The sequence below is a fragment of the Psammomys obesus genome, unplaced genomic scaffold, assembly GCF_907164565.1.
Source record: "Psammomys obesus unplaced genomic scaffold, mPsaObe1.curated_primary_1811, whole genome shotgun sequence".
NCBI classification, from domain to species: Eukaryota; Metazoa; Chordata; class Mammalia; order Rodentia; family Muridae; genus Psammomys; species Psammomys obesus.
The window spans coordinates 15,858,392-15,877,540 of record NW_026591086.1 but is presented as its reverse complement, the minus strand read 5'-3'; the positions used below and the strand labels follow the sequence as shown (position 1 = coordinate 15,877,540).

The following is a 19,149-nucleotide window of genomic DNA, read 5'->3' as shown; positions in this document are numbered from 1 at the left end:
ACACACACACACACACACACACACACACACACACACACACACACACAGCGCCCAAGGCTCAGGGAATACTGAAGAAGAGAAGACAGAAAGATTGCAAGAGACAGGAATGGATGAAGACTGTTGAAAAATAATGTCTTCTGGGTCTGAAGGACCTTTGCATTTCTGAACTGGAAGCAAAAGAACTTTGTAAGATCAAGCTAGTCAGCACTCCATCATAGAGAGGGAAGAGGTTCATGAAGCTCCACCCCTAGCTGAGGAGCTATTGGCAACTGATAGCCACTTGGGAGAGAGAGAGTACATCTTTTCTTCATTGGTGGGGCCTGAGGTAGGCTGCCCATGCTCCAGTGGGCGGCACCCTAAAACCACGTGTATATGGGAAGCACTAACTAAATTCACTGGGTTATAAAGTTGGCAGAGAGGAAGAAGAGAGAAAAAATTACACTGACAATGACATGAAGTTGGAATAGGAATTGGGGGTAAAGGGCGAGTATGTGGGGGTAGCAGGGTGGGGTGAGGTGGATGTAATATGAACACACTGTAACTGTATAAGAAACTGCCTACGCATAAATTTTAAAACTTAGCAACAGCCAAGAAAATAACAAAGCTGAAAAGAGCAATGGGATAGGTGAGATGAGGTCCCAGAGGTAATTAGCAGAATTGTGGCAATTGGAAAGTCATCCATGACCCCCCCCCCATACACCCTACAATTACTGGAGCTTATGAATGTTACTTGCTATAGCAAAGATGTCTTTGCAAATGAGATTAAGAATTTTTAAAAGAAGGACATTATCTTGGATCAATTTGGTGAGCCCTAGATGCAATCATGTATTTCTCTGTAAGAGGAGCAACACAGATACACCAGAGGTAATGGGTATACAGAGGAAGGATTACACAATGAGATCACAAACGAAGGAAGGATGGTAGCAGTCGCCCAAAATTAGAAGGAACTAAGAGTAGATTATCCCTGGAGCCTCCCAGGAGTGCAGCTATGCTGACTCTTCCATTGGGCTCAGTGATAAAGATTTCAAAATTGTATTGTCCAGACCAAAAATTTCTTTATTAAGCCATGATCTGTTAAAACAGTAACAGCAATTTGTTAAACATCTGCAGGAAACTAACAGAAAGCCATGGAGTGAGAGAGTTACTGGTGAAGGGTCAATAAAGAGAAAGTAATGTTCCAGGACAAAGTTTATAAAAATCAGACACAGGACAGTTGTTGACTGCAGATAACAGAAAACTCAACCCCATGATGCTACACTGGAGATGCTACACTGCTTCCAGATTAAGTGATAATATCAGGAAAGCATAGGACCAGCAATTATAAAGGTTTCAAATTCAGGCAATTCAGCATATTATTATCAGTAAATTAACTCAGGAGCATAAGCATATTTAAAGATAGTTATTGAATAGATGGTTATATATGTTGAATTATATAAATGGTTATATATGCTTTTATGTTTAATCACTGCACCTGTGTTTATGAAGTAGATGGCAGTGTTCCCATTTGACAGATTAAAAACAAAGACAGAATTACTGCCCTTGGGTGAGCAAGATGGCTCAGTGGGAAAAGTGCCTGCCACCAAGCCTGACAACCTGAGAGCTATCCCTGAACCCCACATGCTAGGAGGAGAGAAAGGATTCCTATATGTTGTCCTCTGACCCACATATGCACACATGCGCACACACACACACCACACACACATCTAATTTTTATAAAGAATTGTCTTTTTCCTGAAACAGAAATAGGAGCGGGCTATTAGCAATGATAAATTAGAAGCTGAAGCTGAAGGCCCAGACAGTAGCTTAAAGTCAGAAGTTAAAGCTGTAAGAATAGAGGGTGCTCCTCAGCAAATAAGATGGAGCGATACACCTCAAGGACTCCTCCGATGCTGTCATTCTCCATGGCTGTGTCAGGAAGAGTTACAACAGTGCTCAAGGCACTGATAGCAGGGTGACACTGTGCACAGGGCAAAGCACACATGTGGATAAAGCAGCAGCTAAAATCTGAGCAGTCAGCAACAGAAGACATGTAGGGAAAGCCCAGACTTACTGTGGGATCCTGAGTCTCCCTGAGTTTGTGTGTAAGTGACAGCAATTTCTCCAAAGCTTCCTGTGGTACATTTGGAACCTATTTTATGGGGAAAGTAAAAAAAAAAAAAAAAAAGAAAAGAAAAAACAGGAAGATATGAGGACAATTCAGCAAATAATATTAGAAGAATGTTTTTAGATAGTCTCTGAGTATTGGGTCCATGTTGAGGTCATAAATGAAGTTGCCACTTCATTTTTTCAGCAAACACCTGAGACCCAGCATTCTATTAAACAGGCAGGCGAATAAAACCAAGCTGACTTCTCTGCCTGCAATGGGATCACAGACAAGAAACTGGCATCTAGCAGAGCCGTGAGCACCAGTCCCTGCTTTGTGAGCTTCAACACGATTCTTTAGACCCAAGTTAGGCATTTTCTTACTGAAGCCAAACGTGTACAGCAGAATACCAGTTTATACAAGTTATTTAATTATTGCTGTAATTTCATGCATATATATGCATACATCCAACTACTAAGTGGCCTAAAAAATTCCTGTGTGCAAAATGGATGTTCAAGTTGTTTACCTTTCTCAAACACTTTTGAAACATATACTTGTTAGATATCGTGTCTCATGACTTGGGAAACTGAGGCCAGAGGATTGCCAAGAGTTCAAGTCCAGTATAGTCTACAAAGTAAGAATCTGTCTCCATACAAAACTAAATATAAAACATCTGATGGCCATGATCAGCTCAATGAACTCTGAAGAGTATTTGCACAAATAACACACATTTCTTTTAATTATACTAAACTTTAATGCAAATAAATAAGTTTAATAAATGCGAATGCTTTCTTTTAAAAAATTACTTAAAGTAATAATTAATATTTTTAATTTTAAAAGAAAAATATTACTAGCAGGATGTAAGCAGTTTTAAACTGTACTGGTTCCATTTAAGTAATGGATTTACCCATTTAAGTAACTGGATTTTTAAAATTTCTAATTCTATTTTATACATACCTTACACTGTTTACTTTAAAAATAAACTTTGCAGTGTAGGAAGTGAAATTATTCTTATTTTCAAATGAAGAAACCATGACTAATCTACTTGAGCTCTGGAAGCTAATATACAGTGAGAATTTGACAATTAGAAGTAAGGTATGGAAACTCAAATGCTCTAACTTCATTCATAACTGAGCTTGCATAGACCTTCAAACCAAACCATAATTCTAGTATTTCAAGCAATGGTTTCAGTTATGTAAAATGTTACTTAGTAGTGATACAGAATAGCACAGACCTTTCTAGAACAATGGAATAATAATAATAATAATAATAATAATAATATTTGCCACCTAACACATTAGCCAAATGAGTTGCAAATAACTGCTGAACACTGGAAGTATGCTGAGAAACTGAACTTTGAAGTGATTTATTTTGCACGGGCAGTGCTACCGCAATGAAGAGTGTACTTCCAGAGCTCCCTAAGGGCTAAACCAAATGGCTAAGGCAGACATTGAAATCATGGCTGTCACAAAAATTACAGAGCCCCAGTGACCACTCAGGATTACAGTCCTCTCAGGATTACAGTCCTCACAGGATTACAGTCCTCAGGGATCTGGGTAGCTCCAAACGAGAACAGTAATGGACACCAGCCTAGAACAGGCCTCACTCTCACCATTTCCTTTATCACTTGCATTTCTTCACTTTTCACAAGTGGCTTCATGTGATGGAAAAAGAACATGGTTAAGAATTCTGGCCCCAGCCACTGCTGTGTTGTGCTTCCGACAACTGGAGGCTCTGCCAAAGCGATGATTCTGAAGGAAGGGTGGATAGGAAAAATGGATCTAAAGAAGAGAGGGAGAAAAACAAAACATAAACATTCACAATAAAAACTGTCATGAGATGTGGAGCTTAGCAATAAAACTGTCATTCCATTAATAATGGCAAAGTTATTATCCAAAGAATGGACTGAAATTAAGAGTAAGAGAATGAAATAATTAGTGATAAATGTACAACATGCCCTTGTGAAACCCTAGGTCTCCCAGTCATGGCTTTGATATGTTCTCATTGCTGTAATGCATTAGCTCCAAAATCCCTTGAAATGAAACCACACCAAGTTTATATTCATTATGTAGATATTCCTTGTTTTTGTGGTCACTTAAAGCCTTCTCAGAATCTCCTGCTTTTCAAGGAGCCCACTCTGTGTGAATCATAGAGAAACTAAAAAGCATCATTTGGATGGAGAAACTTTCAAAAATATAGACAACTTAAGTAAGGCATATGAGGTCATATTAAATTTATTCTTATATCAGCAAGAGAATATTTAGTAATTGGTGAAGAAAGTTGAAGGCATACACTAACTTCTCTTTCATCTTTGCTATAAACACGTTATCTGCATTTTTAGAACTGGATTGAAAGGCAAAGGTACTGTTAGATCTACATTAGGGTTCAGCCATCCACATTCAACAGCACCAGAGGCTGCACTGCCACTCCTTGGGGGGCTCTGCTCCCCGCACTGGTAGACGCTGTTCTCAGAACAGATTTATCTATTGGTGCATTGCTCTAGGAGCTAGATGGCTCCTCTACTGGCTATCACCTCTACCCTCCCTCCAAAATACTTCCTATTAAAAAAGAAAAACCCTCCTCACTGATTCTGTGATAGTTTTCTCTTTAAAAAAAAAAAATCTCCCAGAAGGAAGTAAGGTATAAATAAAACAAAAGCTGAGTTTGTTTAAATGCTACAAAAATAAAGCTTTTTTTGTAGCATGACTGTAAAATGACTGCCAGTCATCTAATTTCAGTCAGGTTGTTTGGACCATGAACTTGTACTTTACATGCCAATAATGCCCAGAGTGGCATGGTAGATGTGAACAACATGAAGGATCAATTCATGCTAGATACTGAGTCATAGTTATTCACAAGCACAACTCATGAAACAACTGAATTTCCTCACTCAGTACAAATTTCTGGCTTTTTATACTCTGATGTCCTTTGAGTCAGACTGTTGACAATAAACACAGAAACATGCTGTTACTCAAGAAGCACAGCCCTGGAAGAAATACTGCCAACTGACTTCGACGAACCTAGCTCATCCTAACTGTGAAAGACAGGAATGAGTTGCCACAGTAAATGAAGGAGAACTAGGAAAAGGCACAGAACTTTACCACACTATAGTGTGCAGCATGGTCGGTAATGTTAACAGTACCAACAAGTCTGCTTTAATCAGAAGAAAAAAAATACTGCTGCTGGGTACAAAGGAGGGATAAGAAAAAACAAGGGGAAAAATTAGACTTTCAATATGCAGACATGTCAGGGCCAACCCCATCCCCAAATGCCTGTGCTGGTGACATTGTCCTAAACAGAAAGGCTTAAACAGGATTGCTGCTGGGTAAACAAGTCTAAATGTTTATGCTTACTGGAAAAGCAGGTCACTCTGGAGATAAAAAGGCTATCATCTCATCTATTAAGTATGCCTGATTTTACCCAAACTTTACATGGTTTTAGTTACTTATTTCAGGCTCAACCTTGTCAGCACATACAGAAGACTAAAGCTTGTCCCTGTAAACAATTACATTTGTACTTAGAATGACTACAAGCATAGTTCTGAGAACATTAAAGACTTCGATCATTTACCATTACAAATGGTGACTGACCATTAACTTGCATGTCTTTATTTTTAACAGTTTATAGCAAGTTAGTAGCTTTTATCAGAATACAATTTTACAGTTTTATCCCTGCAAAAGTTGAGCCCTAAAATTTAAACTGAAGGGGGCTGGAGAGGTGGCTCAGTGATCACCAGCACTGGCTACTCTACCAGAGGACTAAGGTTCAATTTCCAGCACCTATATGGCAGCTCACACCTGTAACTCAGCCTGCAGAGCTTCGGACACCCTCACAGACATGCATGCAGGCAAAACACCAACAAACATAAAATAAAATAAGTTATAAAAAATTGAATTGAAGATCCTTTAGCATCAAAATAAAACTTTAAACCATAAATAAAGTCCACAGAGAGACTGGGAGCATTACTTTCCTACCTTTTCACACTGTACTTCTATAGACTATCACAGCTTCATGTATGACTCAGCTTATCAGACTAAGGCTAGTGAAGACAAACAGGCTAGACACATCTTCAAGTCAGTTTTTGCTAGCCTGAATAGACCCTTTGCAGCCACAAGAATTTATAACTATAATATAACATTTGCTGTTAGTAAGTCCTATTTTTCATAAACAAGAATTAAATCCAAATTCCTCTGGACCTAACAAATAGGTTTTTTTGTTTGTTTTTTTGTTTTGTTTTGTTTTGTTTTGTTTTTTAAACTGGGCAGGTTTTATTTTTCTTTACAATTTAATAACTATTTCTTGATGGCTGCATATGGGGTAAGGCTGCTTGGTGGTTCAGAAAGATCACAGCGGTGGTGTTTGCCTGGTGTGTAGTCTTTGGTAGTGGTTGGAGTGACTTGGATGATGTCGCTGTCAAACCAGCACAACTGCATTTATGCACCCATCGTTTTCAGGATTGGTGGTAACTAGGGCATATTTTCCCCAAATAACCTTGCCTCTTTGTGTCACAAGGCCCAACTAGCTCACATTCACTTCAATAACTATACCTTGGGTGATTACACCCAGAGTTGTATATAATGGGGATAATGGATTCTTTTTCACACCAAGTACTGGCAGGCATAAAGTAGCTTTCAGCTCAGGATGTGTGATGTGAGTTTTTTTGAAACGCACGCCCATTGGTCTGGTGAACCTTTCATATTCAGGTGGTTTTCTTGTAAAACCATCACCAACAAAGCAGACTTTAGTAACCATCCTCCTCCATGCCTTCTTTTTTCTCTTTCCTGTTCGAATAACTTTCAATACTTCTGTTTCTCCTTGGGCACGGACTTTGGGTAGAAGGACTTCTCATTTTCCCGATTTCTCTATCCGTTTCTCGTTAATCCTGCTGGAAAGCACTTTTGCTGTCCCTCTCTGTCAAGCAGGTAGGCAGGTACTGCTCCCTGCAGAGTCTTCTCATCATTCTTCTGTTTGTTGTTTCTCTTTTCATGCATCTTGATAGGCTTTTTCATTTGTATTTTTTCGGCATGGCGCTGTTTATGGTAGAGCTTAGCCTTCAGGCCAATCTATTTTTTTTTTTTTTTTTTTTTTTTTTGTCTTCTTTGACCATTCATGGGCCTCCCGGCTTTCTTTCTTTCTCTTTTTCTCATGGTAATCCAATGATAGCCATATCGTTTACGGTGTAATTCAATATATTCATTTTGTGGCATGATGACTACCGTGGGGCAGCTGTCCTCGACCTTCCGGGTGCTGAAAACCTCTTCACTTCAGAGTCTCACTGGCCCACGGGCCTAGTTCGCCCAGGCCAGAACGGGGAAGGTGACAAGAAGTATTTTAATGATGCATTTTATTTTATTTTTTTAGCTATGTGTATGTATGTTTTTAAGTGTGGGCTTGTACACTTTAGTACAGTGTCCTCCCTGGCCAAACGAGGATGTCAGATCCCCTAGAACTGGAGTGATAGGTGGTTGTGAGCCAGTCAACTCAAGCCCTCAGCAGTACACGCTCCTCTCTGCCGAGCCATCCTTCCAGCCCCTCAGCAGTAGAAGGATTTTTAAAAAGATCATTGTTAGAATATCTTGCTTCTGAAAATTTAATGATAAAACAAATGGATGACAGAGCATAAAAGAGAAAAGAAAAAATTAGTTCTTGCCAGGACGTTCAACCTACATCTAAATAATGAAAAGTATAGAGAAGGGAGAGCACGGGAAACTAGTGAGATTAAGGTCTATGGGGGCTCCATAGGTACAAGCTGAAATGAGTCCAGAATGTACCACGTAAGGAATATGAAACTGATTGACAGAACATGGAATCATGAATTAGGGTGTGCCCAAGGAGAGGAAATTTCACCAAGAGAGAAGTTCCTGGGGGAAGAAAGTGATGTATATATGGAAAAGAGAGCCCCTTACCCCTCAGTGTTTTCACATCATTATTGTACAGATTTCCACTCCGATGTTTCACCACACTGTCTTTACTTACAGTTCTTTCTTTTTTTAAGTTAAAAATTCCTTATTTTTTTTCCTGGTACCACTACCACAATTTATAGGACAAAACGCTGATGTAATGAAAAGAAAAAGCTACACCAGATAAAAGACCTCAGGAATGTACATCTGATTGACACTACACTGCATTAATCATAGCTGTACTTGTTGCAAACTGTGGCTATGACAGTCCTGAACAAGAAGGGTTTCCTTTTTAAACTACAGTAAGTTTTCTACCTACAGATCATTCCTCCTGTGGCAGATTTTTACAGTTCATCTAACGTATCTGGGTTGACGGTCTCAAAGCAACTTGTACTTTCCTGACAACTCCTCACTCTCTTTTCTGTTAGAACTGTAGCCTTTTCTGCTGTTTTTTAAAAACTTTCTGCTACCATACTACCACTTCCCCCACCAGATCCATAGCCACCACCATAGGGACTGCCTGAGCTTTGTCCACCAACACTGCCTCCCTTCGTGGAGCCATAATTTCATTGCCATTGTTCACTATAAACTCCAAAGTCATCATGGTTCCCACCACCACCATAGTTACATCTACCAAAATTTCCTCCTTCACTGTAACCATCATATCCTCCTCCTTTCCACCATACCCACCACCTGGTTTCCATATCCTGGTCCACCACCACCATAGTTGCCCCCGTCACCTCTAAATCCATTATATCCACCATTACCACCTCCTCTTCCACCAAAGTCTCCACCATGACCAAAGTTACCTCCACCACCTCCAAGGTTTCCACCATGACCACAGAGTTGCCAGACCCACCTCCATGACCTCTCTGTGATCCAGCAGACTGCATCTCTTGCTTAGAAAGTGCCCTTTTCACTTCACAATTATGAATTATGCCCACTAATACTGTGGTATTTCTTTTTTTAATTTCTATTTCCTATTTATTATTATTATTTATTATAATTTAGTCACTTTGTGTCCTGGCTTTAATGCCTTCCTCATCTCCTTCTGGTTCCACCCTCCCCAACTCTCTCCCCCGTATGTCCCTTCCCTGATAGGGGAGGTCTTTCTCCCCTACTATCTGACCCTAGCCTATCAGGTCTCATCAAGAATATCTGGATCCTCTTTATCTGTGGCCTCGTAAGGCTACCTCACCAGGAGGAGGTGATCAAAGAGCCGGCAACCAAGTTCATGCCTGGGACTGCCCCCTGCTCCCCTTACTAGGGAATCCACATGGAGACTCAGTTGCCCATGGGCTACATCTGAGCAGGGGGTCTAGGGCCTCTTCATGCATGGTCCTTAGTAGATGCATCAGTCTCTGCAGGCCTAGTGTGGTATTTCTGAACAACAATTTTATCAACGATGTCATGATCATCAAAAATTACACGACTGTCTACTCTGCCTGTCTTCCGTAACTTCTATGATTTCAATCTTGCCACACTTTTCAAAGTAGTCTCTCAGATTATATTTTTCTCATCTTCTTTGATACCACCAACGAAAATTTTCTTCATTGTTAAACGGGCACCAGGCTTCACAGAATCTTCTCTACACACGGCTTTCTTTGGTTCCACCACATGCCCATCCACTTTGTGTGGCCGAGCACACATTGCAGGTCTAACTCTTCTCCACAAGAGTAGGTCACAAACCAAAGCCCCTGGGAACATTTTGTTTGGGGATCTCTCATTACCTCAGATTTCTCAAAATGTTCTCTTAAGCTATAATCTGTGGTTGCTCAGACCATCAATAAACAGCTTCCTTGGCAGTTCTGGTTCCTTTGGATCATGGCCTTCCATTTTGAAGCTGAATTTGCCTCTTCCAACTCAAGTTCAATATCTCTCTCTTTCATATGAAGGCAATTACTAGCATTAGGGAAAACAAGATGGGTGTATGAGAGAAATCTATTTTAATATATTGAATAACTCAGCTGTAGTCTCTACACAGTCCTGACAAAATTAAAGTTCAAGAAAATTCCCAACAAATATAATAACAACAAAAGAATAAGGTAAGGTAAGGAAATAAGTATATGCAATGAGAAGCGAAGTAGACAAAGTCCAGCTTTCTCATTTTATGTACAGGATTGAAAGGCAATTCTTAATACTGACAAGTCAAGGACCATCTATGAAGCTGCCTGGTGATATGAGGCAAACATCAGAAAAGCCTGCTAGGTATTAAAAGTAAAAAGCTATTGGAATGGGAAGTGGGACATGAGGGGCAGTCAGAGAATTTATGACAGGGGAGTAGTGTTTTTCATATAATGCTTTGAAATTTCTAACTGGCTCAAGGCTCATGTATGTTTGACCTTAGGAAATAGTGAAGTTTTTTGTTTTTTTTTTTAAGTCTGTGAGGGAAAGTAAGTACCAACACGACCTCTCCACTTTCTCAGCATGACGTTGGGAAACAGATGATTGTGGGAGAGACAAACTGATGAGGTTACAGTGGAAACCTTTGAGAAGGAAGTGCTAATGACAACTGTGGGCCAAACCCTCAATACGAAGCTGAAGGTCACTCTGTTCCTCAGAGTGTTTTTATTTGCAAAACTTTGTATGACTATTAGAGAGAACATAGGTACTTTCCACAAAAAAAAAAAAAAAAAAGAGTTGTCATTTCCTGGATATTTGGCAGAAATACAGGGCTCCCAACATCCTAAGGGAAACTTCCAGGCAGGCAAGCCCCAGAGCTCTTGCTCAATTGCTTTAATTCTGAAAATCTGAAAATCTGTATTCTTCCAAGGCCATGATTCACATGCAAGCAACGTACAAACTGTACATAAAGGGATGGAAAGAGGGTTCTCCCTGGCTTAGTGAAGGAAACACTAAATTGTGACAATTCACTCCTTCACAAATCTCACTTTGATAGGCACACCTCAGGAAGCACTTCTGAAATCCACTGTAACTTTTCAACAGTCTAGGCAACAAAAGTTAACACTTCCTTCCCAAGACAAAAAGAAAAGGTCACTCAATAATTCATATACTTCACTGATTTTAGAGGCCTTTCTTGTTTTCAGCATGGGGAAGGCGAAGCTTTGGCTGCACCAGTCAGATTAAGAAAGGAAAAAGTCATCATTGTTGTAGCGGCTTTCCCCTACCCACAAGGTCCCAATCTCCAGAAATGTGAAGACCGGACAGAAGGTACTGACATGAGGATATCAAGGAAGCCTAGTCTAAGGAAAACAGTGACGTGCAGCTGAAAAGTATGTTTCTTCAAATGTAAAGGCCTATATGTAAACACGTGCACTCTTCATTCAGATTTCTCCCAGTGTTGAGATTCTGTCAGATTACATTCTTGCTCACAGTGGCTCTTCTCTTCCTCTGGTGCTTTTTTCACTGACACATTCACAAGCTTATCTCTCCCTTCCATCTCAATAAACGGTGCCTGCAAACACACGGTTTCCTTTCATAGTCATAACACCATCATGCTACTTAAGAAAAGTAATATTGATTCGATAGCAGGGACTTTTTAGTATTTTGTTGCATTTTCTGAGACAACGTCTTGCTGTGTAGGCCTGACTGTATGGAATTGACTATGAAATATAAGGTTGATCTCCAGCGCAGAGAGCTCATCTCCACTTGCCTCCCTGGCACATCCACACCAGGCTTTTACCTTTATGTTTGAGCCAGAGTCTCTAACTGAACTGAAACTTACCGACTTGCCTCTGCCAGTTAGCCAGTCAGCCTCAGAGATCTGCCGGTCTCAGTTCTCAAATTTCCCCTTCATGCCGGGGTTGCAGTCACTACGAACACAATACCTGGCATTTTTATGTGGGTTTGGGGGGTCCAAACTTAGGACTGCCAGCCTGTGCAGCTGGATCTTTACCAATGGAGCCATTTCCCCACCCTGACCTTTCCTATTTGCCTTTTGTAAATGATTTTGCTTTGTTTCCTGCTCCACAAATCTCACACATTGCATTTGACTGTTTTATCTACAAAAAGACCTATGAAGAAGCCAGAGATATCAGGGCTGCCTCAGGGACACTTACAGTTTTGCTCATGACTTCCTAGTAAGGTTGGTTTATCTTCTTAAAAGTACAGTCGAGACAACTATTTGAAAGCAGGCTAAGATTATAGAGTACAGCTAGGACAAAATCTCAGGTTTTAGGAAATGTCAGGTTATTCCATGCTCAGGACACCAAACTAAGCTATTCAGTTATTGTTTTGCTTGACTCTAGTTCAGCTAAAAATAAGGAATGTTAGATTACTTTCAACTTAGCAGAATGATAATGGTAAGAATAATGTACTCAAGGGCCAGCCAGATGGCTACAAGGATAAAAGCACTTGCTGCCAAGCCTGGGATATGAGTTTGATTCCCAAGACCCAAGTAGAGGAAGAAGAGAGCTGACTCCCACAAGTTGTCCTCTGACTTCTGTATGTGAGCTTTTGTGTGTTTACCCACATACCCATGCACACACAATAAAACAAACAAACAAACAAACAAACAAAAAAAACTGACAGTAATGTACTACAAATTACCTGTCCTGTAGCTGCTCATCAGTTAGTTGTAGCCCCTCCTTCAGGCACAGGTACCTGTCTTCCCTCAGCAGCCGAGACCCATCATACAGGCTGAGCTCCCGGTCATGGATTAGTCTGATGGGAAAGAGAAGTGGGGAAAAAAATTAATCAATGACATTATGAGAGGCAGAATTGCTCAGTCAATATTTAACCATGCCTATCATCGCTAGTGGGTGGGCCCAACAGTTTTTAGGTGCTTTTCATAACTATAACTTGGTCAGTGGCATAATGTTATCCCTGGCAGACATGTTGGACTTTGTCTGCAGAGTGGTCCCAAAATGCCAGAGATGGGTATGAAGGAGAAGAGGCATGAAGAAGGGAAGGAGGAGGTTGGAGACAAAAAGAAATGCTGAATGAGTGTCTCAGGTCAACCACGGGGTACCCTCTCATGAGCAAGCTAGTCCGCATACACTCCTGAATCCACTGTAACTTTTTAAGGGAAAGTATTATAAAAATATGTCTACTGTTGTAATTTCAGGTTTTAAAATATCAAAATCCTCTAAAATAAATAACCCCATTGCCATTCCACATGGCAGCCCTGAAGTAACCTAGCTTCCCATACTACATAAGACACTACTGTTAGGTACTGCAAAGGTCTAAGATCAAAGACTAATTCAGAAGCTAGGGGCACAGGGATACAGTCTGGCAGACCTGGGTTCAATTCCAAAAATGCATTTACTTGCTGAATAGTCATTATGACATTATGAAAGGCAGAATTACTCAGTAAATATCCATGCCTATCATTGCTGGTGGGTGTATAAAATTAAGGCAAAAATACTTAAGACAACAATGCCAACTTCATAGAGTTGGTGTGAAAATTGAACAATTAATATGAAATAGAGGCTTAACATCATTGCTCTCAGTCTTGACTGTAAGGCAGGATCTCTAGGCAGCATTTTAAAATGTCCATGTTCAAGTCTCTGGCCTGGATCAATGACTTCAAGAAGTGGTAGGTCGGAAGCCAGGCATTGTATTTTTCTTATATACATTTCTTTTTATTATTATTATTCATTTTACATCCTTGTTGTAGCCCCAACCCTCCTCCCCTCCCAGTCCCAGCCATCAAAGAGCTGGCAAGTGATCAAAGAGCTGGCAAGTCAGTCCGTGTCTGATGTAGTCCCCACTTCCCTTACTAGAGGACCCATACAAAGCCTATGATGCCCATCTGCTATTGTATGGGGCGTAGGTCCAGTTCAGGCATGGTCCTTGGTTGATGCTTCAGTCTCAGCAAGCTACTCTGGGCCTTGGTTAGTTGGCTCTGTTGGTCATCTTATGGAGCTCCTGTCACCTGTAGGTCCTATCCTCTTTCTTCCCACCTTCCCACAAGATGCCCTATGCATCATCCAGTGTTTGGCAGTGAGTCTCCATATCTGTTTAGAGGTGCTGCTAGGTTGCACCTCTCAGAGGACAACTCTGTCAGGCTCCTATCTGCAAGTTCAGTGGAATATCGTTCATAGTGTAAGGGGTTGGCATTCTCTAATAGTGCAGGTCTTTGGTTGGGCCCCTCATTGACTGAGCATTCCTTCAATCTCTGCTGTATCTGCTCTATCTATATCCCTGCACATCTTGTAGGCAGGGTAAAGTTTTTGTGGGTGGGTTGGTGTTCTCCTCTCTCTGCTGGGGGTTAGTCTAGTTAGTTAGTGGGTGTCCTCTTCAGTCTTTATGGCTTCTGCTACTAGGATTCTCTTTGGAAATCAATCTGGCACTTTCTCAGAAAATTGAGAATAGCTTTACCTCAAGACCCAGCTATAACACTCCTGGGTATATATCCAAAAGATGCTCCACTGTACAACAAGGACACTTGCTCAACTATGTTCACAGAAGCTTTATTCACCCTAGCCAGAATCTGGAAACAAATGTCCCTCAATCAAAGAAACTGTGGTACATTTATACAATGAAATACTACTCAACTATTAAAAACAACGAAATCATGAAATTTGCAGGCCAGGAAGACAAACATGCTATGTACTCACTTATAAGTAGATATTAACCATACAGTACAAAATGAGCATACTATGAGGCACAGACCCAAAGGAAGATAAGTAACATAGAGGATCCAAGGGAGGATGCATAAATCTCCTTGGAAGGGGAGATAAACAGACAGAGGTAAGGGCTGAAGAGAGGGAACAAGGTAGGAGAGGGGGCACGGAGAGTTAAGAGGGTGGAGATCTATGGGCTACATCTGAGCCAGGATTTTAGGTCCTCTCAATGTATTTTGGTCCTTGATTGGGGTATCAGTCTTGGCAGGGCTCAGTTTTGTTGTTGTTTTCTTGTTTTTTTTTTTGGCTCTGTCTGTCTCCTTTTGGAGCACCTGCCCAAATCCAGGCTATCTCACCCGTCTTTCAAAAAAATTCCATGCCCTCTGTCCAAAGATTGGCTGTCTCAGCCTTTGCTCCCATACCTCAATCAGTAGAGCCTTTCAGAGGCTCTCTGATCACCTCCCCCTGGCGGGGAGCAGCCTTGCCAGGCCACAGAGGAAGACAATGCAATCAGTCCTGATGAGACCTGATAAGCTAGGGTCAGATAGAAGGGGAGGAGGTCCTCCCCTATCAGTGGACTAAGGAAGGGGCATAGGGGAAGAAAAGGGAGGAAGGGTGGGTTGGGAGGAGACAAGGAAAGGGGCCACAGCTGGATTAAAAATTGAATAAACTGTAATAAATGATAACAATTTAAAAACTGTTTTTTAAAAAGTTGTTTTTTTGTTTGTTTGTTTGTTTTTTTAAAGAGGGTGGAGATGAGAGCTGTGGAGAGAGGGCAAGAGGGCCTGTAGAGAAGAGAGAAAGTGAGGGTGGGGGTCTCTCTGACAAGGTGGAGACCTAAGTCAGGCAGGCTTGTATTTTAAAGCTGTCCTGCTGGGCGGCCTGCGGCTGGCAACTAGAGACTTAGCTGGCATGGTGCAGACATGCTGCCTCTGCTGCCACTGCTGCTCTTTTCCCTTGATCGGGTGTCTGAGAGGCAGCTGACAAGAGAGGGCTAAGGCTTTTCTTATTTTGTATCCACAAATGTGTTTGGCAGAAAAAATTAAATTGTAAGTCTATGAAATGTGGTAAATCACTAAAATTTGTGACTGCTATTTTTAAACCCACACAAACTGAAACAAGATTAATACAACACATTTGGAATCTTTCATTACACTCAGTATCTGCATCTTGTCAGGGATAAAAACTGTGGTTAGCTAGTTGAAATGGCTTATTTCATTTATTTGACGCTTCCCGTAAGTCAGATTTAAAAAGTCATGTAGCAGAGAAGGAATGAAAAGCATCAATAACCTTTTAAATGACACAGGCTATGAGTATTTTCCACAGAAATTATACATAGAGAAAATTCCAACATTAAATTCTAGAATTCTAGAGTTTTTGAAATGTGTGGATGACTTTTTCTCACCCAAGATAAGAAAATCATGGTTACAGAAATGCTCATATCTGTGCCGTGAGTGAAATAAACAAATAAATATACACTTTATATTTTATACATATTACACCATTCTTTTCTCTCTTAAAAAAAAAAAAAAAAGATGCCAACAAGCTCAGCCCCCAGTGTGGATCTGGGATGATTTCTAAACAGTAGAGTTAAGACAGAACTGCAGACACTCTGGCTGTGTGGCTTGTTGCTCATATTAATCTATGTATGTAAGCCTTTTAAAACCACTGCTGACAGGCCTTCATCTTTCTGCTCTTACATAGCAAATTCTGCCACAGAAATGGGGTTGGGAGCCTTTTAGTCATATGTTTATAACAACAAGTTAGTGATATTTTATTCAACTTGAATGTAGAATTGTAAGTTCCCCAGGATCAGCACAAGCCAGTGCTTAGGTTGGCATGGAGACAGTATGTGACACAAACCTTTGCAATACAGCCAGCGTACCAGCGTTGACCCGGTGGATGCCATCCAACAGGACCAGCTTGCCTTCCCGAGCAGCACTTACAAGGGGTGAGGATCGCCAGGCTGTGTCACCGTTGGGGAGAGTGTACCGCTGCTGGAGCAGGTCTCGTGCTGTCATATCCTAAAACCGGTCAACATACACCCAGCAAAGAGAATGTAGACTTAATGGTAAAGAATTATGTAATGCTTATTTAGCCTTATGACATTTTCTCTCCATACAGCATTTTTTTTGTACAGCGTATTTTTTTTCAAATCCAAAGGGAAATATGCCCAACACTACATATTCACATGCTATAAGGATGAGAGGGTTTCCCCTCTTCTCCTTTTATTTAGTACTCTCCTGCACCTTCAAATAGATGAGGCAGTAATTACCACCTGACTTTAATGGAATCAAACTCAATCACGGGACTCCTGGAGAGATCCCAATGTCAGTATTCTTTTGCACACTGAGAAGCCATACAAATGCCACACTCAGAGACTAATTTATCCTGAACATGCATTTCCCTTTGAAAAGCCCTCAGAGGGCCATTGCATTGACTTCTTGAATTTACAGAGGTTCAGTCATGAAGGAGGCCAGGTAAGGTGCAGGAACTGAAAAACAGCAGCATAGCACTTAACAAGCAAATTAAGAGCCCACATACCACACACCAGCACTGAAACAGTGCAGCAAACTCAAGCAAGCCAGTGAGAGCTATACTGTATAAAACTATAGTGAAACAATGTGGTGCCTTATTAGGAATAGAATTGCCTGATATGTGCTAATGTTGAAGAGAATGTCTTAGCAGTTTCAGAGGTATTTAGTGCCACTGTATCAAACAAAACTTAAACCATTACCATCACTTTTATTCAAACTTTTATACTCTTTGGTAAGTTCAATTGTAAACACTTAGTTTAAAGTAGAAAACTAATTATATTTACAACAACAACAATCTCACTAAAACCAAGATTAAGATGTGAGTCTTATATTTTTCAATGTTCTATCAAAATAGTACTGCCTTTAACACTTCATTACCTGGTCACAGGACATAGAGAAATCAAGCTGGAACTGGGCTGGAAACGTCATCCCTGAAACTAGCCCTCACATAGCTAGAAGGTGCTGCGAGGCTACTGGAGGAGAATTGTCACCAGCAGTCTTACTCAGCTGTAGATCCTGAATGCTACACTATTGACTACCAAGCAAGATGTAGACACTGGTGCAGTACTGGCAAGTCTGTTATGGGGAAAACAACTGCTTTATATCATCATCACCATTATCACCATCATCATCATCATCGGATTTGGGGCCTTTTACATACAAGGGAATTCACAACTGGTACTGTAAAGCCTGGGGAGGTCAAAGGCTATAGCAGGGAAACTACTTCCGTTGTTTGGTTTAGGGGAAAACATGATACGCCCATCAAACTGCCTCTTAAATAACTATGCTTATGCCCTGAGTAGTGAATCTATGAGCCTTGGTCACAGAGGCTTCTTTTTGCAGTGGCCAATAGTGACTGCAGACTCATAACTGGTTGAAGTGTTGAGAATAAGTGACTGTTGACTTCTCAGTCATAAACAGAACTCATTTAAGGCTCAAGGAACACTTCAGAAGGAAAATAGAAAAAAATGTTAGGGGTGGTGGGAAGAAAGAGATCTGGAATGCTAACTTCCGAGTATGACGCTGTTGTGATGACGACAATGTACAACATCTTTACAAAGTCTTCCCAAGAGCAGGCCCACCAGCATCTTGCTATAGGGGAAGGGCTCTCATGGAAGCCCGCCACTTCCCTGAAGATATATACCCTGGCCACGAGAAGCAGAAACTTTTTCTTCAGTCGTGTAGCCACTGTTAAAATGTCCATGCTCCTGGGAGAAACCATATTGAAATTCACTTGGGTCATTTCCCTAACTATCCCCACTCCCCAAAAAAGAGAGAGAGAAGCAGAAGTGAGTCTAGTCAGTAAGACAAAATCAATCAGCATAAGACAGAAGGGGACAAGAAAGGATAACAAGGACAGTGATCAAATGAATTATATACATACATGAAAATATCATAGTGAAACGCACTGTTACACATGATAATAAAATAAAAACATAAATAAAACTATTATAAGAAGGAAAATGACTTCAGAAACGTTAGTAGGCTTGGATTAAATGGTGAGGACTATTTCTATTTTGGACAGATGTATTTTATGTGTAGGAGTGTCTTGTCTGCATGTATGTATGTGCAGCACATGAATGGCTGATGTCTTCACATGTCAGAAGAAGACATCAGACCCTCTGGAAGTGGGATGATGCATAGCTCGTTATGTGGGTACTGGGTCCTCTCCAGTATCAACAAGTACTCTTAACCACTGAGCCATCTCTCCAGCCCCACAAAAACACTCATACACGTAACATTCAAATTCAGCCAAGCCCTATAACCTTAAAAGGCTGTTTTGGACACGGTATCAACATTTGGCTTTATTCTGTGCGGTGGTTTAAGTGAGACTGGCCTCCATAGGCTCATACATTTGAATGCTTGCTTCCGAGTTGGCAGTACTATTTTGGAAGGATTAGGAGGTGTGGCCTTGTTGGAGGAGGTGTGATGCTGGGAGTGAGCATGGAGATTCAAAAGCCTAAGGCATTCCCAGTTTGTGCTTTTGTTCTCCTTCCCTCCCTCTCTCCCTCTCTTCCTCCCTCCCTCCATTCCTCCCCCCCCCCCCCGCTTGTTTGTGGATCAGATGTATGCTCTCAGCTACTGCTCCCCCAATATGTCTG

The 19,149-nt window shown here is 40.9% G+C and overlaps 1 protein-coding gene and 1 pseudogene across 1 annotated transcript in view; both read right to left on the bottom strand.

Moving 5' to 3' along the window:
• Positions 1–19,149, bottom strand: part of Vwa8 (von Willebrand factor A domain containing 8) — a 355,260-nt gene that overhangs the window by 200,800 nt on the left and 135,311 nt on the right. The window contains exons 13-16 of the mRNA XM_055609598.1: positions 16,374–16,534; positions 12,493–12,606; positions 3,696–3,864; positions 2,051–2,128 (exon numbers count right to left, since the gene is read on the bottom strand). Coding sequence (XP_055465573.1) covers positions 2,051–2,128; positions 3,696–3,864; positions 12,493–12,606; positions 16,374–16,534 — 522 coding nt within the window. The remainder of the gene's footprint in view (positions 1–2,050; positions 2,129–3,695; positions 3,865–12,492; positions 12,607–16,373; positions 16,535–19,149) is intronic.
• On the bottom strand, positions 6,497–7,290 carry LOC129678718 (ribosome biogenesis protein NSA2 homolog; annotated as a pseudogene).